Source organism: Syngnathus acus, chromosome 20 (genome assembly GCF_901709675.1).
Source record: "Syngnathus acus chromosome 20, fSynAcu1.2, whole genome shotgun sequence".
In the NCBI taxonomy this organism is placed as follows: domain Eukaryota; kingdom Metazoa; phylum Chordata; class Actinopteri; order Syngnathiformes; family Syngnathidae; genus Syngnathus; species Syngnathus acus.
Window position 1 is genome coordinate 3,723,216 of NC_051104.1, and position 20,688 is coordinate 3,743,903.

The 20,688-nt window shown below is 57.8% G+C and overlaps 1 protein-coding gene across 2 annotated transcripts in view; it reads left to right on the forward strand.

The window, feature by feature from the left end:
* The window catches only part of LOC119139607 (histone-lysine N-methyltransferase 2C-like), a 32,860-nt gene extending 12,216 nt beyond the window's left edge, over positions 1–20,644 (forward strand). The window contains exons 15-74 of one of the 2 annotated variants that reach the window (XM_037280417.1): positions 285–392; positions 579–704; positions 891–1,013; positions 1,120–1,224; positions 1,299–1,403; positions 1,477–1,658; positions 1,733–1,897; positions 2,042–2,151; positions 2,244–2,297; positions 2,434–2,536; positions 2,713–2,792; positions 2,856–2,966; positions 3,191–3,295; positions 3,372–3,460; positions 3,528–3,669; positions 3,865–4,008; positions 4,473–4,505; positions 4,577–4,663; positions 4,699–5,013; positions 5,185–5,258; positions 5,328–5,528; positions 5,708–5,812; positions 6,342–6,837; positions 6,937–7,604; positions 7,827–8,033; positions 8,545–8,843; positions 8,919–9,067; positions 9,140–9,532; positions 9,678–10,021; positions 10,270–10,360; positions 10,441–10,833; positions 10,906–11,020; positions 11,239–11,305; positions 11,492–11,555; positions 11,639–11,871; positions 11,946–12,233; positions 12,561–12,668; positions 13,100–13,909; positions 14,031–14,423; positions 14,569–14,730; positions 15,127–15,419; positions 15,491–15,666; positions 15,751–15,863; positions 15,931–16,059; positions 16,131–16,173; positions 16,242–16,366; positions 16,846–16,920; positions 17,003–17,182; positions 17,350–17,465; positions 17,681–17,876; positions 17,956–18,165; positions 18,334–18,662; positions 18,741–18,853; positions 18,915–19,051; positions 19,264–19,391; positions 19,465–19,666; positions 19,737–19,853; positions 19,990–20,063; positions 20,146–20,254; positions 20,347–20,644. In XM_037280417.1, coding sequence (XP_037136312.1) covers positions 285–392; positions 579–704; positions 891–1,013; positions 1,120–1,224; positions 1,299–1,403; positions 1,477–1,658; positions 1,733–1,897; positions 2,042–2,151; positions 2,244–2,297; positions 2,434–2,536; positions 2,713–2,792; positions 2,856–2,966; positions 3,191–3,295; positions 3,372–3,460; positions 3,528–3,669; positions 3,865–4,008; positions 4,473–4,505; positions 4,577–4,663; positions 4,699–5,013; positions 5,185–5,258; positions 5,328–5,528; positions 5,708–5,812; positions 6,342–6,837; positions 6,937–7,604; positions 7,827–8,033; positions 8,545–8,843; positions 8,919–9,067; positions 9,140–9,532; positions 9,678–10,021; positions 10,270–10,360; positions 10,441–10,833; positions 10,906–11,020; positions 11,239–11,305; positions 11,492–11,555; positions 11,639–11,871; positions 11,946–12,233; positions 12,561–12,668; positions 13,100–13,909; positions 14,031–14,423; positions 14,569–14,730; positions 15,127–15,419; positions 15,491–15,666; positions 15,751–15,863; positions 15,931–16,059; positions 16,131–16,173; positions 16,242–16,366; positions 16,846–16,920; positions 17,003–17,182; positions 17,350–17,465; positions 17,681–17,876; positions 17,956–18,165; positions 18,334–18,662; positions 18,741–18,853; positions 18,915–19,051; positions 19,264–19,391; positions 19,465–19,666; positions 19,737–19,853; positions 19,990–20,063; positions 20,146–20,254; positions 20,347–20,439 — 10,905 coding nt within the window. In that variant the 3' untranslated portion in view covers positions 20,440–20,644. Of the gene's footprint in view, positions 1–284; positions 393–578; positions 705–890; positions 1,014–1,119; positions 1,225–1,298; positions 1,404–1,476; positions 1,659–1,732; positions 1,898–2,041; positions 2,152–2,243; positions 2,298–2,433; positions 2,537–2,712; positions 2,793–2,855; positions 2,967–3,190; positions 3,296–3,371; positions 3,461–3,527; positions 3,670–3,864; positions 4,009–4,472; positions 4,506–4,576; positions 4,664–4,698; positions 5,014–5,184; positions 5,259–5,327; positions 5,529–5,707; positions 5,813–6,341; positions 6,838–6,936; positions 7,605–7,826; positions 8,034–8,544; positions 8,844–8,918; positions 9,068–9,139; positions 9,533–9,677; positions 10,052–10,269; positions 10,361–10,440; positions 10,834–10,905; positions 11,021–11,238; positions 11,306–11,491; positions 11,556–11,638; positions 11,872–11,945; positions 12,234–12,560; positions 12,669–13,099; positions 13,910–14,030; positions 14,424–14,568; positions 14,731–15,126; positions 15,420–15,490; positions 15,667–15,750; positions 15,864–15,930; positions 16,060–16,130; positions 16,174–16,241; positions 16,367–16,845; positions 16,921–17,002; positions 17,183–17,349; positions 17,466–17,680; positions 17,877–17,955; positions 18,166–18,333; positions 18,663–18,740; positions 18,854–18,914; positions 19,052–19,263; positions 19,392–19,464; positions 19,667–19,736; positions 19,854–19,989; positions 20,064–20,145; positions 20,255–20,346 lie in introns of both variants that reach the window. The other variant, XM_037280418.1, reaches the window with a different exon arrangement.
* Positions 20,645–20,688: the final 44 nt, after the last annotated feature.

Consider the following 20,688-nt stretch of genomic DNA (forward strand, 5'->3'; position numbering starts at 1 on the left):
TCATGCAAATCAACTTGATATTCCTTGCGACATTTGATGTGTGACCTTCCAGTCTCACTGCATGATCATAGATGAGAATAGCAAGATTGTGCTAAGATATTGATCGATCTGGTTAAAAAAAAAAAAAATCCACTGTCGCTCAAAACTATTCTAATAGGAAAAGCGAGTTGAAGCCAAAGAGTTCATTTGTGTCGTGGTATGTTTCATGCATGGCGTCTGTGTGAATTTGTAAGTAACGCCGTGGCGTCTTGTCGTCCTTGTTTGACCGCTGGGCCGGCCGGCAGACCTCACCGTCGGCGTCCGCGGTCATCCCGCTCACCCGTAAGATCGGCATGGGCAAGCCCGCCATTACCAAGAGGAAGTTCTCCCCTGGCAGGTCCCGCGTGCGGCAGGTACGTGAGCATGCCTGTGCTGAAATGCGCATGCATGCTGTTGTCGCAGCAACCGCTCCCGGTGTGGTTTGTGGCCCACCGCGGCATTCACGTTCTTGCGTTTTGTTCCCTCCTTCCCACTGTCTTCCTCGCTCTGCTCTGCTTCGCCATCCCTCCACCACCCCCTCGTCCTCCTCCCTCCCCCAGGGTTCGTGGTGGAGTAACACGAGGCCGGTGAGCCCCCACTCATCCTCCCAGGACTCTGTGGGCGAGGGAGGCCAGGACAGCCCCAAGTCCCGTCAAGCGGACTCGCCGCTCTGGAGCATGAGAGTGGTAAAGAAGTGCTAAATGAGTCCCCCTCGATCCCCACCCACCCATCTATCGACCCCCGTGCCTTAACTAAGCCGCCCACCTGTTGCCTGGCCTGTGAACGGCTGCAAAAGATGCGCGGCCTAACTCCCGACGAGTCTATCTGCTGATTAACGTTCTCATCGTCTTTCCGTGTGATTCCTTTGTTAGGGTCGTGGCTCAGGCTTTCCTGGAAGGAGGAGGTCTAGAGGAGGAGGAGGTGCGGGAGGAGGACGGGGGGGACGAGGAAGAGCTCGGCTCAAGACGCAGGACTTTGTGTCTGTGTCGCCTGCGGTAATTTTATTGATATTTTTCGACCTGTCCGGTTGGACTGCTTGCCCGGTAGCATATAAGACAGGCCTGGCCTAACGAGCGCTCCAACCGCATGCTGTCGTTGCAGTACGGCTTTGTGGAGTCGGTCCCGCCCAAGGAAGAGGAGGAGGAGAACTCCATGCACAACACGGTGGTCATGTTCTCTACCTCGGACGTCTTCACGCTCCAACAGGTTGGTGGCAAAGGTTCGTTTTCGGGTCAACTGCAAAGTAACCTTGCTCCTTTTGCCCTCGCTCGCCGGCGTAGGACATGTGCGTGGTGTGCGGCAGCTTCGGGCGCGGCGCGGAAGGTCGCCTGCTGGCGTGTTCCCAGTGCGGCCAGTGCTACCACCCGTACTGCGTCAATGTCAAGGTAGCCGGCCGGCCGGCCGTCCCCGGCCCCTCTCCTCTGGCGCTGCGCTCACGCCGCCATCCACTTTGCGCAGGTCACTCGGGTCATCCTGACCAAGGGCTGGCGCTGTCTGGAGTGCACGGTGTGCGAGGCCTGCGGCGAGGCCACCGACCCCGGCCGGCTCTTGCTGTGCGACGACTGCGACATCAGCTACCACACGTACTGCCTGGACCCGCCCCTACACACCGTGCCCAAGGGGGCCTGGAAATGTAAATGGTGAGTGTGTGCACTTCCGCCTAAAATACTCGCCGCCGCCTCAGCCTTGTAAAATACTTGCTGTTTTGTGCCAGGTGTGTTTGGTGTGTCCAGTGTGGTTCGGCCTCCCCCGGGCCGCACTGCGATTGGCAGAGCAATTACAGCCACTGCGGCCCGTGCGCCAGTCTCACCTGCTGCCCCCTCTGCCAGAGAGCCTACGCTCACGACGACCTCATTCTGCAGTGTCAGCAGTGTGACCGGTGCGGACAGCCACTCGGCGAACATCTTTTTGTTTCTGTTCCGTTTTGTTGCCAGTTTTTTGCCAACCTGACCACCATGCGCATGCCAGACGAATGCACATTCAATTTATCTTTAAGATAACAAGGTACGATTTCTGCGTGTAGGTGGGTACATGCAGTTTGTGAGGGTCTGGCCACCGAAGACGAGGCGGAGGACACCGCCGACGAAGGTTTCGACTGTTCGCTGTGTCGAACGCACAGTCGCGTCCCGTTGGGTAACGCCCACACACACACATACACACACACACGCTTGTGCACATGAGCCGATCGGTGACGATGTGCTGGCCAACTGGCGTGAATGTTCCAGGGAGGCCCGATAATTTGGACATGGCTCAGATCCTCTCCAGGAGCCGCGAAGCAGGTGTGTTCTATGACAGTCGGACTCATAGTCTTGGCCGCCGACCTTTTTCCTCGACCCCGCACAAAAATGGCTGACATCTCCTGAAAATCGGCCCAAAAATTGATCGGTATGAGGCCAAATGGCTTTGTGTGCGCAGACACCAAGACGTACAGTCAGGATGGCGTATGTCTGACCGAGTTGGGCCTCTCTCAGCTGCAGTCGCTGGTGGAACCTTTGACCTCAGCTCGCAGGTACCGCAGGTAAGCAAAGTGACATCCAATACAGGCCAAAAACGCTTGACTTGAAATGTCCTAGGTCGGAAGGAAAGAAAAGAAAAATATATTTTTACATGGGAACACCTTCACGACCTAGTCAGATAGATATATTCCGAGATGCAGAGGAAGTGCTGATCATCATTGTGTCTGTCCACCATCAGGTACAAACCCAAACTGAAGCTGAGGATCATTAACCAGAACAGCGTGTCCGTCCTGCAGACTCCACCCCACCCAGACGCAGGTGACGCTCACGCACGCGCATACCCTCGTTTGAATGTGCCCCTATGAAGGTGTGCTCGCGCAGGTCACCTGGAGTGTGACCTCAAGTCGGACTCCAGCCCTGAGAGAGAGCACGCCCTCGATGATGATGTCAGCAAAGACGTGACCAAGAGGAAGAGGAAGCCATACAGGCCAGGTGAGGAGTCCCAAGAAGCGCAAGCTCGACACAAAGTACTCAGTGAACAGTTGGACATGTGCATTCCAAAGTGAACGTAGAAGAAGTAAGAAGCATTAGCTTTGTGCTCTTGTTTGCCTCGCGACCGGATGACGTTCACTCTGTCCGTTTGCGCGCGGGAGATCCGCGGCGGCCTACGCGATGAAGTGTACATGTATGAGCTCACGGAACGCTTCATCTCACAGGCATCGGCGGCTTCATGGTGCGGCAGCGCGGCGGGAAGGCGGGAGGCGCTGCTGTTAAATGCGGCGGCGAGCAACCTTCCGGCCAGACGCCGCAGGCAGACGAAGGTAACGCGACGTTCGATAGAGACCGCACGCTTCTTGCCCCGCGTCGTCATCCTCGTCGCCGTTCTCTTGCTCGCAGACGGAGCCGAGCGCACCGCAGACAAGGCGAAGAAGAGATATAGAAAGAAGAAGACCAAGCTGGAGGAGGCCTTCCCGTCTTATCTACAGGTAACGCCCGCCCTAGCCCGCGCGCAGTCGCAGCGTTGTGATTGGTCATCCCGCCTCTCCCTTCAAGGAAGCCTTCTTCGGTCGGGATCTTCTGTATCGTATCCGTCAAGTGGACCAGAGGATGCTCTCGGAGGCGGCGAGGATCAGCCAGTCAGGAGCGGTTGACACCCCTTCTGGAAAGCTGATCAAGGCAAAGCAGGAAAGACTCTGTGAGTCACCCCCTGACACACACACACACACACACGTGCAGACACACACACATTTTTATGGAGGATAACAAAAATCAGCCAAGATTTATTGTTGAGAGGCGGACTGTTAGGAAGGCGCAACGAGGCCATCACGGGAGAGCCACGTCCCCCCTCCCCCTGCCCTAACCAAGCAACTGCTGGTGTCATGTCTATCAGCAGGCCCGGACATCGGCTCCGTGATCCACGACCCCTTGCTGACCTCTGAGCCGACAGGAAGCGGCGGGCGAGGTCAGAAAGCATTGCACGAGGAACCTCTGGACGCCATCCTAAACCCCGAGCTGGACAAGATGGTGACGGACGGTGAGTTCTAGTTGCTCACATGTCGGTATTGATAAGATGTTAGCGGTACTATTGTAGTACTGCCTATCAGTCCGGTGCCTTAACTAAAAAAAACGCCATAATAATTTTGGGATAAATCTACATTCCTGTAAAATAAATAAAGAAAATACTTGAACAAATCACCATTAAACATTATACAAGCAATTATTTAGTGATGAAGGAAACTTGTGTCGGACCTCAAACTGCAAAAAGCACTTGTGAAAGTAAGCTACAGTAGACATTTTCCATGTTTCAGTTTGACCCCGACATTTGAATGATTCATTGCTCTTGTGAGAAGGTTCATTGAGCAGCCCTTTGACGATAGTGCCATCCATCGAGTGTACATCGATCAGTCGTGCCTGGAGTGGAACACTCAGCTGCTGCTCGCCCGCATCGTTCGTAGCCACTGATATGTTGTTTTTTTTTTTTTTTGGGTCATCTTCCAGGTGCCCTCCTCAGCAAACTGCACAAGATTCCAGGTAGGTGCCCTCAAGTCTCACTTGCAGCACGTGTTCACACCCCTGTTCTTATGTTTATGACGTGTGCGCAGAGCTGGAAGGGAAAGACGTGGAAGACCTTTTCATCGCTGTGCTCAGCCCAGACAGCAGCCAGCAACACAACCAATACACGCACACGGGTATGTGCGCTCGCACACACCCCCCCAGGTGAAAGGCGCACGGTTGACTGCGGCGCGACCCTCAGCAGGCTCCGGCGCATTTCCTCGTCTGGCTCTGCTGAACGGCCTGGCGGGCCACGCTGCCAACCCGGACAAGTCGGACACCGTGCCGGGGGGTCCGGTCTGCGGCGGCACCCCTTGCCCGCCACAGGGTAATCAGGCGGCGGCAGAGGGCGAGCACGACGCCATGTCGACGGCTCAGAGGAGTATGATGAAGTGGGAGAAGGAGGAGGCTCTCGGGGAGCAGGCCACTGTCGCGCCCGTGCTCTACTGCAACACCAACTTCCCCCAGCTGAGGGAGCACTACCCTGGTAAGCACGCTCACGCATGCTTCGCAAAGTTGCGGTGATCAAATGAAATTCAAAGGATTGTGGTTGAAATTGAGTGAATTGCTGTGATTGCCATTGACGCACACTTATGTAGGATACTCGCGCTAAGAGCTGGCGTCGGGCTTAGCACTCTTCTTTGCACGTCTTTGTCAGAGTGGTCAACGAGAGTCAAGCAGATCGCCAAGCTGTGGAGGAAGGCGAGCTCGCAGGACAGAGCGCCGTATGTGGTGAGTGCCTCGTCGTCCAGATCGCCGCGCCGGTGCTTGGTCTTGACCATGCCGTGTGGTTTCTCACAGCAACGGGCGCGGGACAACCGGGCGGCTCAACGCATCCACAAGGTCCACATGTGCGGCGAGCCTCCGAAGCGCACGCATCCATGTCCACCGCCACCCCAGGGGCCCTATGACACCGGCTGCCCGGACGCCGCCGACTCAGCTCTCAGGGATCCGTTCAGGCCCAGAGAGTCAGAGCAGGAGCAGGAGTGGAGGTTGAGACAGGTGAGTGGGGGCCGCATGGTCGTCAGCATGGGGGGTGGGGGTGCAGTTGTTGTCATGGTAACCGCGGTGACGACGACGATGATGATGATGATGATGTTACTGCTGCTGACGCTTGTGTGAACGGTGCCGAGCGTCGCTCCCGCCTCCTCTACTAATGTCTCTGATGTGTCATTGAAAAGGGAGAGGTAAAAGACAGATGGCGAGCCGGTAAGAAGAGGCAGGAAAATACAGATAAAGATTGTCCCTTCCAGGCATCTGTAGCAGGAGGTGGCAAAGAGGCTCTGGTAAGCTCTCCAGGTGAACCCTTCCTGCCGTCCTGCATCCGTGACCCCCTGAAATCCTCTTCCGGCGTCGTCAATGACCGCGGAGCCGCTTGGCTCGCCCCCTCTGGTGGCCAAGCGTCCCCCTCGTCGTCATCCGCATGACTGACCGCCACGGCGGCTCTGCGGTAATCACGGGGTTGACTTCCCGAGCCGCCGCCTGAGGATTTCAGTCTCATGGCTGCAGGCGTGTTTCTCGCTGAGAGCGGCTTCAGTTCTCGCAATCCCGCCCAGACGCGTTGAGGTGAAGCTGTGAGCCCTCCGTGTCCGCCACGCGGCTCCTGTCAAATTTTGGGTCGTGGGGATGGGAGGGCTTCTCCACCGGAGAGCAGGACCACCTGCCGGGATTGTCTGGGGCTCCACGTCCTGCCTGAGTGATGTCGTGTTCTTGCATGCATGCGCACACTCAAGTAGCTTGGGGTCTTGAGCGCGAGAATGGAAACAAGGGTGTCTCTGGCCTGACGTGCGCAATGCCACTCTGTCTTGTCCTCAGCAAATGCGGCAGATGAGCAAACAAATGGCCAAGATAGAAGCCAGTCAAAAGCTGGAGCAGGTAAAGAGCGAGCAGCAGCTGCTGCTGCAGCAGCAGCGGCAGCTCTTGGCCAATCAGCGGCCGGACGCCTCGCCGGATGCACGCCCACGTCACCACCTCCTCCAAGGCTCGTCGCTGGCTGATGACGTCTTTCTCAGACCGCAAGCGCCACCGCCTTCCGGATGCTCGTCACTTCCGCACTCCCCCCGCTCCCCTCACTCCTCCTCCTCCCCCCTCCAGCAGCTCCCCAACTCCCCTCAGATGTTCTCCCCTCCATCGTCCCGTCCGGCCTCTCCCTGGGACCCTTACAGCAAGCCGGTGGGGACCCCTCGGCCCAGCTCCGTTCAGCACTGCCCCCCCCTCAGCATCTCCCCTGCTCGCGACACCTCAGGGTCTCCAGCGCCATCACCCGATTTCAAAGCCTCCGATGCTTCCCGCGCACTTGCACTCCAGTCTGGTAAGCCCCCGCCCTCCTACGCCTGGCAGTAGTGCACCCCATCATCTTCTACCTCCGAAACTCTCCTCTTTTTTTCCTTTTTCTCATTTTCCCATTTAGGTCCGCAGCACAGCAAAGCAGCTATGAAGAGCCCCCCCTCGGCCTCACCGGTGTACCACAGGTCTCTGGTCCAAGGGGGCACCTTTAAAGCCCCCATGGCCCCCCAAAACCAGCTGCAGCAGGACACTTTTTGTGTCATGGCGCCCGGAGCCAGGAGGGAGCCATCTAGACCGGCAGACCTCGGCCTCCCGCAGTCTCAGGACCCCGCCTTTCATTCGGGGATGGGCTCCCCTCGGCGCGGCCCATACGCCCCTGCGCCAGGCACCCCCAGGTTGGACTGCAACCTCCCAATGGCCCAGTCCTTGGTCCAGCAGTCGTCTTTGCCCGAGGCCTACACCAACCCTTCGAGCTCGTATCTCACGAACGCCCCGCCGGCGCTACGCCCCGACCACTTGAAGATGGCGAGCGCCTCACCTTCCCACCACGTGTCGGAACCCCATCCCCCCCTTCCCGTGCACTTCACTCGATCGCCGGGTGGCACCGTGACCTCCGACCCCTACGCCAAAGCTCCTGGGACGCCGCGCCCCTCGCCGGACCATTATGCCCAGCGACCCTCCTCCCCCGACCTTCAGAAGCCCCTAGAAGCCCTCGGGCAGACCCTAGTGGAGACCTCGGCTTCTCAACTCATGAGATCTCCGCTCGGCGGGGAGACAGCGACCCGCAAGCAGGTAACGGCCCCTGCGGCGGGTCGTGTTGAGTTGTGTGTCGCTCGCTCCTGCGTGTCACCTGTCAACCACAACTTTTTGCATGACGCGTTGGTTGACAAATTGGCCTGACCAAGGGGACGTTTTTTCATAAAACACGCCAATTTTAGCCTGGGCCTCTACGGCCGTAGTTTGGATGGGTGACGTGACACGACATTGAAATAAAGTGGTGGTTGTCATTGTCAGTCGCAGCAGCGGGACTCCTTTGTCGGGACGTCCGGGAGGAGCCTGGCCCTGGAGTGCGCCGAGACGTCCGAGCACAGGACGGCGGCAGCTCACGTGCGCTCCGGAGCCTCGCCGACCGACGAGACGACAACCGGCGACGAGACTTCGTTGGGAGGACCAATGGCCTTGCTCCCGCAGCTCGGCGACTCAGAGGAGAAGCTGAGACAGGTGCGACTGCTCTCCTTTCGGCATGTCGTCCTTGGCCTGCGTGCACTACTTATACTGGCCTTGTTAATCATGCCTTTTCAACCACTGGCTTGCACTGCTTGCATGACCTTTCCTCGTAGGACATTTGCATGTTGCTCGTGAGGCAAAAATGTGCTGCCCGTCACTCAAGTGCTGAATATTGAAATTTTCCAGTGGTACTCGTAGCATGCGGTTGTGAACCGGTTGCCCTACTAGTACAAGAACTAGCACATGGATGGGAGTGGATTGCAGTACATGGAAAGGCATATCCTGCAATCCACTACCATTTGAGCAACTCCTTGATATGGAGCTTCAGAAGCCACTTCTCCTTCCTAGTCAGCATACATCCCTACTACATGGGCCTACTTGTGTTCTCACGGCACAATAATGTCTTTCTCGTGCTTAAGTAGAACGAGCGTAGTCACCGTATCGGTGAGGACAATGTGTGTGCGTGCAAATACGTGGCGACTACTTCAGCGAGATGTCTGACCAGGATGCCGAAACGTCTGCGCTCGTGCAGCGTCAGAGGCTGCGTCAGCTCATCCTGAGGCAGCAGCAACAGAAGAGCGCCCTGCGGCAGGAGAAAGGGCTACGGGAGGCCGGACCCTCACCATCCATACTTGCTTCCGGTGTGCCGACACCCCATCGCTGGCCCGACGCGCCACCGAGGGACGCCTTGGGACGGCCTCCGCCGCCTTACCCCGGCACGCCGCATTTGCCGGGAGAACAGCTGCGAGGTCTGACCTCCACCAACATGGCTCCGTTTCCCCTGCAGAGAGGAATGCCCTTGAGGTGAGAGGAGCGGGGGGGCTCTTTGTTTGTCAAATGCGTGCGTGTCAGCATGATGAGCGCGTTTGCCGTCTTCAGGTTTTTTCCGCAAGACTCTTTCCCGCGTAGCGACGCCGGAGGAGGAGCTCCTGCCGTCGCCCCCGCCCAATTGAGGAAGCCGCTTCCCAGTGAGCTGATTGTCATCCGTCCGCTGACCGCCGCTGGCCCGCACCCTCACGCCTTGTCAGGTGAGACGAGTGCTTGACGCTTTTGGCTCATGGTGCGTGCGCCGCTAATGGAAGTGTTTTGTGCGAGAGCAGCCGCCCCCCAGGCCTTTCCCGTCCCCTGCGCTCTCCCCGTGCAGCAACACAGCATCTTGGGTCAACCCTACATCGAGCTTCGCCATCGCGCTCCAGAGAACCGGCTGAGAATGCCCTTCTCCCCCGCCGCCGAGGAGGCCCCGCCCGGCACGCGCCTGGGGGAGACTGCGGTCGGCCAGCCTGTGCTCCTGATGGTGCAACTGAACCAGCAGGATCAGCGGAACCTGGTCCACTCTGCGGCGCCGGCCCTGGCTCAGGGCCATGACGTGGCACTCCAGGGGGCCGAGGGCATCGAGGAGCACTTGGAAGGCGTGGAGTCGGCTGTCAAAGATCTGGAAGACGTGGAAGTGAAAGACCTAGTTGACCTCAGTCTCAACCTGGATCCCGAAGATGGTAAGAATCGCTGTCTCAAGCCAGTTATTGTTGATTTTGGTTTTTTTTTTTTTGTGAGGATTTGTATGAGAACGCCGATGTAGACTAAACGCCCAAGATTTGCCTTATTGGGCCTCAACTGAAGGCGAGCGCTTGTCCACTTCAGGCAAAGAAGACTTGGACCTGGGTCCGAACGACCTCCACCTCGATGACTTCCTGCTGTCGGGGAAGTTTGACCTGATCGCTTACGCTGACCCCGAGCTCAACCTGGAGGACAAGAAAGACATGTTCAATGAAGAGCTCGACCTGGGGGAGTCTGTAGGCGAGCTGAAGAAGGTGGCACCCCGAAAGGACAGCCTTGTCGACTCTGCGGTTCTGGTCAAAGAAGAAAATGAAGAGGGTGTCCAGGCGGATCCTCCAAACCGGTCTGCTCCCCTTCCTCCGCCTCCTCAAAAGATTCCTGGACCGGATGGAGCCTTTGGACTAACTGCGGCAGCTTCTGGGGCTGAGGCAGCAGGATTGAGCCAGCTTGCCTCCAAGGTAGGCAATAACAGTTCATGAATCCCTTGAATGCACACAAACATATTTCCTTGGCACCATTAAGACGGCACCAGAAAATCGCTTTTAGAATAGTCACAGCTTTGGCCGCTGCGCTGCAAATGGGTGAACTTTTTTCTCAAGTAATGGGCAATGGGTTAAGCCCAAAAATTGCCATGTATGGGTGTGATGTATAAAAAAGTATCATTATTTCCCCTCAGGGCAAGTTGGGGCAGTCCATTTGTGGTTCTGGGCTTTTGCAGGCCAATGTAAAGGCTCCACCTTGTGCCCTGACCCCGGCGCTGGCTCCAGGTGAATCCCGAGTCAGGATGTGACTTGTCTCAGCTTGGGAGCGGAACGCAGCTGTGATCCCCATCTTTGTGCTTCTCCAGGTCCGCAGTCCGGCTTCCGGCAGAGCGTGGCGGGACCCTCATCGGCTTACCTGGCTCCTCATCCGCCGCCCTCTCGGCAAACTAGCGCTCCTCACGCTCCTCTGGGGCTGCCTCTTGGCTCCGGGCCTCACTCGCTGTCCCTCCAACTCTCCCAGCCTTGCCCGCTCATCAGCCCTCAAGCTCAGCCCCTTCAGCCACCGTGCTCCAGAGAGGAAGTGTCTCCTCTGGGCCAGGACCTGAGTCAGAGCAATGGCAAACGTCTCCTCCTGGAGGAGCAGCCTCTCCTGCTGCAGGACCTCCTGGACCAGGAGCGCCAGGAGCAGCAGCAGCAGAAACAAATGCAGGCCCTGATCAGGCACAAGTCTACCCCGGAGCCCGGAATCCCGGATCTGGGTGAGCCAACGACCGAGCCGTGACCTATGCACGCGTTTGCTGTCGTGTTGCCATGAACGTCTGTGTGTGCAGTGGACTTTGACTCCGTTTCGGACCCCATCATGAAGGCCAAGATGGTGGCTCTGAAAGGCATCAACAAGGTCATGAGCCAAGGCAGCCTGGGCCTCAACAACATGGTCATCAACAGGTATGAGGGCTCTGTCACGTGACTCTGTGTTAGGGTTCAAGAAACATTCAACCCCAAGAGGCTAAAATCTAATATCCAACATCCTCACACGCGCAAAAGCGATTGCTGCCATAAAATATTTGAATTTTGGCAAGGCGGGCCAACAGAGGCCTTTCTGACCCTGACGGCTCACCGATGATTCTCTCACATGACTGTTTGCTGCTACTGACGCCTTCTAGGTTTCATCAGGCTCCAGCCGCCGCCACTCCTGAGGCCACAAGTCAGCCCCCTGCTCCAGTGGCCCAGGTGACACCCCCCCACACAAACACACATGGGGATTTTAGCAAGAAACGGATGAGACACATGATTAGCTTTAGCGGGCCACACAAAATAACATGTCGGGTGGGATGTGCGCATTTGCCACCAGTAGACACACCAAAATCTCCAAAGTTTGCTAAATCCTGAACCCGGAAGTGTCTTGTCTCCCGTCAGGGCGCCAACTTGAACGCTCAGCTGGCACGGCCCAACCCACCCAGCCTTGGACCCGGCTTCGTCAGTGAGTTCCTCCCCGTGTTAAATTGTTGCGATGCCGCTTTGCTGGTCAGTGACGCCACGCGCCTGCGCGCACGCGCCCCACAGATGACTCTCAGAGGCGTCAGTATGAAGAGTGGTTGGGGGAGACGCAGCGGCTCCTGCAGATGCAACATCGCCTCCTGGAGGAGCAGCTCGCCGCCCACCGCAAGACCAAGAAGGCGCTGTCGGCCAAACAAAGGACGGCCAAGAAAGCGGGTCGCGAGCCGGCCGAGGACGACGCCGCCCAGCTACGCTACGTTGTCGAGCAGCAGGCCGCCGTCCAGAAGCAGCTGGAACAGGTCAGCGCTCTTTTTCAACCGTAACCCTAACCACCGGTCGGCGACTTTCTCAAATGGTGTCTGTTGCGCTTCAGATCCGGAAGCAGCAGAAAGATCACACGGTGCTCATTGAGGACTACAGGAGCGGCCAGCGGCAGCAGAGGGCCCCCCCAACGTCACCCCCTGCCGTGCTGCCCCAAAATGCGCCACCTTTACCGAGCGGCGTTCAGAAGGTCCCCCCCACTTGGTCGGCGCCCCTGATGACGCCCGCCCTCCCGACGGTCCCTCAAGCTCCGGCCACGGTTCCTGGGCTCCCGGTTCCGGCGTCCGGTTTTGCCTCCGGTGGCATCGGGGGAGCTGATTTATCGGTCCCGACGCCTCAGGTAAACAGACTGGCAATCAAATGACAGTCCAGCCCTAGTTTTTCACCAACCAGCAACACATCCAAACAGCAATCTTCATAGACACGCGATCTGTTTCTCTGCTCTGTGGCTTCCTGGACTTGACTTGCTTGTTTTGGCTACTCAATTGCACGGCATGGATTCCAGAAGAGATCGGTGCTTGTTGTGGCGTCGTGTGTGACACATCAGGGCGTGCCTGTATCGTGTAAAAAGTCATCCAAATGTGTGACGTGACAAGTAGGGGAGGGCACGAACCGTGGCCAGGTTGCAGACATTCAGTCAGCTTTCCTGTTCCTTCTGCTCCTGTAGGTCAAATTTGATGACAACAACCCCTTCAGTGAGGGTTTCCAGGAAAGGGAAAGGAGGGAAAGACTGAGAGAGCAGCAAGAGCGACACAGAGTGCAACTCATGCAAGGGGTGAGACGCACACACACACACACACACACACACACACACACACACACACACACAAACTTTTGGGGAATGGTTTGCTCTCTTCGTTTATGCAATTTTGTTGGTTGAACATTTTGGGGCTCTCCTGAAAAGTGACAAAACAAAGCGAAACTCTTGCGCGTCTAAAAGGGTGAACAGCTACAGCAAACATAAAAGTTCTTTTCTGGATGCAATAAAACATTTTTTTGGACTCGGGAAAAAAATTTAAAAAAAAGACACACAGCCCTAGCCTGTTTGAGTCCTCCCGGTATTCACGAAATGAAAAGACCAATTGAGCTTCGCCACCTGCATCCAGCCCAAAGTTCCTTCTACTTGTATGCCTCGGCATCATTTTATTAGGAGTAAGACTGTGCCGCGTTTATTTGGCATGTCCTTCATGGAACCTTCTGTCTCAGGTGGAGCGCCATCGGCTGTTGCAGCAGCACAGGCTGGATGCGGACCAGCAAGGCGGAGCACGGCTGTGTCCCGCAGGGCCGGCAGTCGCCACCGGGTCCCTTGGCCCAGCCCCCGCCGAAGACGCTCTCTCCCAGATAGCCTTCTTCAGTTCCGAGCTGCCCCAGGACTTCCTCCAGTCTCCCCCTGGCGCCCGACCACCTGCGCCGGGGGCCCAGGCGGCAGTACCGTTCCCTGCGCCCCAGCAGGGCTTTACCGGAGGACTGCACCCGCACGGGGCCGGCATCTCCCCGGAGCGAGTCGCGAGGGTCTTGCCCTTGGAGGTGGCGCAGACTAAAGCGAGGCCCGCCGAAAGTCCAGCTCAGGTCCGCCCGTTGGGCACCCCTCCGACGCCGCCCAGTCAAGCCGCTCAAGGCCATCATCCGTTCAGCCCCGACTCGGCCTTCTCCTCGCCATCAACCGCCCTCTGCGCCCCCTTCTCCTCGTCCTCCCTCTCTCAGCTCTACGCCGACATCCTGCCCGATGACGGCCCCAAAAGGAAAAAGAGGAGCAGCGTCAACCGGGACGGTGGTGCCGGGACGCCGCTGTACGCTCACTCTGACAACATCGCAGACTCGGCCGACACGTCCTGTTCCACCCCCGCACGGGGCGGCGCCGAGCCGACTGACTCTAACTTTCCCTCGTCGGCTTTGGCGCCGTCCTTGGAGCTGGAGAGGCAGCTGTCTGTGTGCTCGACGGCCCGGGAGAGAGGCGCTCTCACGGGCGCAGACCGTCCGAAAGGCCTCCTGCGCGGGAGCCGCGTGGAGGTCAAGGTGGGTCATGGCACCTGACTTAATCTTACGTGTCCCCCAGCCGCGTCTTTTAGAACAACTCGGCCAGTTCAGACTGGATGGCCTATACATCCACCTTAATCTTTCCTGTGTTTCCCCGCAGGAGGAGCGCGAGGAGCAGGGCGATCCGGTCCAGTCGCAGTGCGCCTCCCCTCTTCACGACCCCGGGAAGGAGCTCCTCCGCCACCTGCTCAGAGAAAAGGCCTCGCCCCATCAGACGCCATCGCCCGGCACCCACGGCCCGCTCACCATCTCTGGCGAAAGCCTGCGCTCCGAGGATGAGGACGGCGGCGCATTCCACGACAACGTGTCGACGTACGCTCTGATCTCAGACGTCCTGGACTCGTCGACCAGCAAGAAGCTCTGCAAGCGAGCGGCTGCGCGGCCCGACAAAGACAAAAATCTGAGCAAGTGCAAACGGAGGCGACGAGAGGACGAGGACGCTCTCGACTGCTCGTCTTCTCCCTCGGAGCGGTCGGTGACGCACCTCACGCAGGTCAGCTGGCAGCAGGCTACCTTCATTTGTCATTTGCATTACTCAGAAAGACGAGGATTCCGAACGATGGGATGCTCTGCAGCCGCTTGTTTGGAATTGGAAGAAGCGCGGCCGGATTTGTAATGTTACTTTTTGGTGCCCTCAGCTCTCGGCGCTGCCCCTGATGGAACCCGTTCTGGTTCTGGACCTGAGCCCTTTCCCCCCGTACGGCAGCTCGTCTTTGGGCCGAGTCTCCAGGTTGAGCGGCTCCTTCGGCAATGCCTGCCTGGACGGAGTGGCCGACTACTACGCGCAACTGGCGTGCAAGGTAGGAGGAAATTCTGGGGCGCTCCAATTTTTGATTCGAGGGCTGGCTGTGCAAACACCACAGTTGTTTGCAAAAACATAGCGTTATTTATTGATCACGAGTGCTCATGCTAATGGCTAACAGCGGCAATCCAACAACTTCCTGGACTCGGTTTGGAACAAAAAATAGATAACGCAAGTCACACGATTCATTTGTTGGGCAAATTTGCTTTGCTACTTCCATCGTCCAAACAGCAGAAAAAAAGCCCAAAGTTGTTTTCTGTGGAAGTTGACGCTGCAAGTTAATGATAGTGTAAGATTGTTTTGTGTCCGTAGAAATAGCAATCATTGCCTCTGTTCTGTACAAGTGATTTGGGCGAAAAGCCAAATGCGCGTCTTCCATATGTAACATTTGCAGAACATCCTGGGAAACCCCCCCACCCCTCCGGCCTCGCTGCCGCCCACCCCCCCTCCGCAGAAGCTGCTCAACGGCTTCGCCACAGCGGAGGAAGTGAGCAGACAGGACAGCGAGCGCACCGCATCTTGCGATGGTCCAAAATGCGGCGGTGGTGCCGTGGGGCCTGACCTCGCCCCGTCCGGTGCGCCAGTCAAATCCAAGGGCGAAGCGCTCCGGCGGGCCGCCCGGACTGCCGACGTCGATGTGCCCGCTTCCCTGCCCACGCCGCCCCACAACAATCAAGAAGAGCTACGGTGACGCCAGCTGCCGCCGGCCTGGCCCGCTCGCGGGCACCTCGCTCACTCTGCCTCTTTTGTCCAATCAGCATCCATGACTCGTCTCCGTGCGGCAGCCCGGACGGCTTTGTTCCATCCTCGTCCCCCGAGAGCACGGTTGACGCCGAGGTCAGTAGGTATCCCGACCTTTCGTTCGTCAAGACGGAGGCCCTGTCCCCCTGCCCGTCGCCACCGATTCCCATCGTGCCCTGCTCCTGGGGCAAAGGTCGGTCCTGCGGAGCGTCACCGACGGCTTCCCGTCCCGCGAGCCGTTTCCCTTGGACTCATTTGTGCCACTGGCTTTTTTCAGGCTCTGCGCTGAAGCGGGAAGTCAAGACGGAGGCCGGTCAGCAGGCTCCTCCCTCCTGCTCCGACGCAGATCTGGTTCCCATCGCCATCACCTTGAACTCGACCGCCTCGCAGGTGTGCCCCTTTCGAGTCGTCCTTTGACGCTCGCTGCTTTCCTCTGACGATGCGGCTGTCTTTCCAGAATGTTCTCAGAGTTATGGCAGCGGTGGCAAAGCTGCTGCGGTTGCCCGCCCCCATCAACTACCAGCTGAGTCGCGCTTCGCTCGTCCCGCCCGCCCTGGTGGCCGGAGTCTCGGTGCCGCTGCCTCAGGTGCCATTCCGCTCCGAGCGCATAAATGCACTCGTCTGCTTTTACTCAGTCATGCACGTTTGCCTCTGTAGGCCTCAGCAAGCAGCATGCAGCAGAGGACAGTGCCACCAACTGGTCTGTATGCTTCCTTTTGTATGCGTGCGTGTGTTATCACGTGACCTCTCAAGTAGCCTTTGGTCCAGGTGCCAGGTTGGACTCGATCCAACACAACGTGGGCAGCGCTCCCGCCGTCTCCATCCCGCCGTCGTGTGGCTTCTGCAAAGTGTTGCTGGGCAACGGAGTCCGCAAAATCCAAGAGGCCAAGCAGGTAAGATGCTGTCCAAACAGCAGTTTTGATGCCAGGCCAGTAGCTAGCCAACTATTCCAGCAAAAATGACTGACTGATACCAAAATCCAAGACCTTTCTAAAAGCACTGTGGTTAAACGTTAACTGCAACTCGACTGCATTTCAGAAATGTACTGAACCAGACTAAAAAAAACAAAATCATACCTCTAAAGGGAGCTGGCGTCATACTTTAAAAATCCAAGTTCAAACTGTCAAACTTTTTAAGTAGAACTACAACTACTGATGACTAATCATATCTTGTGTCGTTTGCATTCAAGCCTTTTTCAGGAATAATTGCCGCTTGTTGTGACAGTCACAGTGTTCATAAACAATTCTGACCGATGTAATTCAATGTTGGAAAATATTTGACTCTGATGAAGTCCGAGCTCGACATGCTTGAATGCAACTCAGCGGCCACCGAAGGATGACTGGCCACACGTGTTGTCTGTTGTTTGTTGCAGGAGGGTGGATCCAGTCTGCTGTTCTGCAGCCCCACCTGCTCGGCACTCTACTCGTCCGGACCAAAGGCGGCAGAGGTGAGGCGGGGTGTGGCGCCCGAATGCGAGCTGCGATGGGCTGACGAGCCATGACATCATGTCTACGTTGTTGTGCCCCCAGTGCGCCGCTCCGCTCCATCCTCAACACCGCTACGCCAACAACATGTCGTCCTTCGCCGTCCACGCGCTCCCCGCCACACCACTGACCCCCTCCCGGACTGCCGCCGCCTCCCCGCCCCCCCGCTTCCCTTCTGCTTCTGCCATCACTATGGAGACCAAACCCCGCCTGGACGGCCTCAAGGTGGGAAAAGTTTTTGGCACGGCACTCTGCCGGCTCACCAGGCCCCGCTAACCCTGAAACCTAACCCCATGTCTATGGTGCGTTGGGTAATTGCGCAATGTTCTTATACAATACGAACGCTGCTGTTTCGTTGCCTCCAATGTCATTTTGCTGTCCGCGTTTGACAGGTGAAGGTGAAACTAAAGCCCCACCCCCACGCCTTCTCCGAGGCTGACTGTCAGCGCGCTAAGCGAACGAAGAGTTTGCGCTGGCGCCGCTGGAATGTCAACGTGGCTCTGACCAGGTGAGCGGCGCCGTCGCGTCACCCTCTCACAATCCTACGTGAAAGGTGTGCGTGTTCACATTTTGACACCGGGGTATACCCACTCTAAGTCCGACGCTGGTTTAGACACGACGAGATGCCGCGTAACAGTAAAACCGTCCGACCCCATCGTGCACCTTTTCAAATCATGGCACGCGACATTTGATGCACCGGGCCTCAAGCCGTCTCCTCCGCAGCAGGGGCCCCGTTTCCGACAAGGCTGTCGCCGTGCCGACCGAGGAGGAAGCGGATGTGTTGTTGAAGAAGCTGGGGGCGTGTCTTCGGCCCGACCCCTTTCCCGCGGACCAGCGCAGGTGTTGCTTTTGTCACCAGCAGGGCGACGGAGAAACCGACGGAGCCGCCAGATTGCTCAACCTGGACTTGGATTTGTGGGTACGTGTGCCCCGTGCAGTATCATCGCGCTCGTCACGCGCCAGCGCCGTGACGACACGGTTGCACTTTGCCCCCCCAGGTGCACCTGAACTGCGCTTTGTGGTCCAGCGAGGTGTACGAGACTCAGGCGGGCGCTCTGATCAATGTGGAGTTGGCGCTGCGCCGGGGTCTGACGCTGCGATGCGCCCATTGCCAGCAAACGGGCGCCACCAGCGGCTGCAACCGGCTGCGCTGCACCAACACCTACCACTTCACCTGCGCCATCAGGGCACACTGCACCTTCTTCAAGGTAAGAAGGAGAGTAGAAGCTTGGCAAGCATTGAAGCAGGAACGTCTCTCCCCATCACGCATGGAACAAAAAAAAAAACATTCAGATAAGAACTGAGACGATGCGCGTCCTCTTACCCTGTGGCCAAGCTCGAACCGGCGGCAAAATGTGTCTTGTGGGTGTGTACAGGACAAGACCATGCTGTGCCAGCTACACCGGCCCACGTTGTCAGGCCCGCCCCCCGAGCCCTGCGCATGGCCGCGCCACCCCTACGACTCGGAGCTGCGCTGCTTCGCCGTGTTCCGCCGTGTGTACGTGCAGCGGGATGAGGCGCGGCAGGTGGCGGCCATGGTGCAGCGCGGCGAGCAGCGGCACAGCTTCCGCGTGGGAAGCCTTCTCTTCTGCGCCGTGGGCAGGCTCCTGCCGCGCCAGATGAGCGCCTTCCACGACCGTACCGCCATCTTCCCCGTTGGCTACCACGCCAACCGCATCTACTGGAGCATGCGCCACAGCAACAGGTAATGCGCGCACGGTGCTTGTAAAAATTCCGTTTGCTCCAAACAAACAAACAAAGAAAACAAACATGTGACCTCTAGGCGCTGCAAGTACATGTGCTTCATCGAGGAGCAGGAGGCGCGGCCGTTCTTCAAAGTCAAGGTGGTGGAGAACGGCTACAACGACCTCGTCCTTACGGCGGCCACGCCCAAAGGTAACGTCGGTCCGCCCGTCCTGTGCTGTTCACGCTGACATGTGTCCCACCCTCCCCGCAGGCGTGTGGGACCAGATTCTGGAACCGGTGGCTCGGCTCAGAAGCTCCAGCGGAATGCTCAAACTCTTCCCGGACTTCTTGAAAGGAGAAGACCTCTTTGGACTCAGCGCTTCGGCCGTCTGCAGGATCATCGAGTCGGTACGCGGTGCCTTTTAGCGCGACATCTTGAATTGGTTGCCAGCGTTGTGCTCCAAATTACATCATGCGAGCCCAGCTTAGGAAGTAAAACACTTTGGAACAGCACCCGCTTGTTCTATCGCACGCTTGTGAGCAGCGTGAAAGGAGCTGCCAACACGACTGAGGCGCGATGGTGACTGCGTGTGTGTGCGCGCGCGTGTCCGTGTGCGTAGTTGCCAGGCGTGGAGGCATGCGAACGCTACACCTTTCGTTACGGCCGCAACCCGCTGATGGAGTGGCCGCTGGCCTTCAACCCGTCCGGCTCGGCGCGCTCAGAGCCCAAAGTCAGCCAGGCCAAGAGGTAGCACGCCGCGCATCCCACCCCCCGCGCACTTCCCTCTGCTTGACAATGACGCGTGTGCTTTTCCCGTTAGGCCATACCTGTTGACCAGCATGGCTCCGCGGTGCCAGGGCTCGGTGGGCTCCATCGTGGGCGCGGTCCCGGGCGTAATCTCGCTGTCGCCAGGCGAGACTGTGGCGGGCACTCACCAGGGGCGCCACTCCAAGCTGGCGCAGTACCGCCGCATGAAGGCCGATTGGAAGACTAACGTCTACCTAGCGCGCTCACGCATCCAGGTAAGTCCCTGCCGCCACCGATGTCAACTGCCCGAGGCAGGGCACCGAGTCACTGCTTGTTTGCGCGCAGGGCCTGGGGCTGTACGCCGCCCGGGACATCGAGAAGTGCACCATGGTCATCGAGTACATTGGCGCCATCATCAGGAGCGAAGTGGCTGACCGCAAGGAGAGACTCTACGAGAGTCAGGTGACCTTGCCCGCCCACATTTGTACAGCCCCTTCCTTATTTTAGCCATGGGAGAAATGTTGAGCATGAAATCAGCGAACTGCCACAGAGGCTGTCTGAGCACGTGCACGTCCTCACTCTTGTCTCACGTGCGCAGAACCGAGGCGTGTACATGTTCCGAATCGACAACGACTACGTGATCGACGCTACCATCACTGGAGGACCCGCCAGGTGAGAGGGTGCCGCTCTGTGGTGGCAGCCGCCACTTGCCACCACCACTGATCCCGCCTGTGCCCGTGCTTGCCATTGATAGGTACATCAACCATTCGTGTGCGCCCAACTGTGTGACGGAGGTGGTGAGTGTGGAGAAAGAGAACAAGATCATCATCAGCTCCTGCCGACGCATCCAGAGGGGAGAGGAGGTAGGTGGGGCCGCACCTTCGCCGCCATCCTTTGCGCTGCCGCACGCTCTTACTCAGCGCCGTCTGTCCTTCTGCGCGCGCGTGTACGTCAGCTGTCCTACGACTACAAGTTTGACCTGGAGGACGACCAGCACAAGATTCCCTGTCACTGTGGCGCCTTCAACTGCCGCAAGTGGATGAACTGAGGTTTGATTGGCGGGCAGGCAGGCAGGCGACCAAGAGGCTGGTCCTCTGCGTGTAAATGTGTACAAAGAGCAGAAGATGATTTTGTTGCAAAGATTTTTTGCTTTGATTTTTGTATTTATTACTGAAAGAACTTATTTTCTAATAGCACTCCTTTGCGCCGGGTGCCGAGTGGCAGCATGTAAATAGTCCAGCAAAAAAGAAAAACATTTAAAGAAAAAAAAATCAACACACTTTGGATGAGAGGCCAT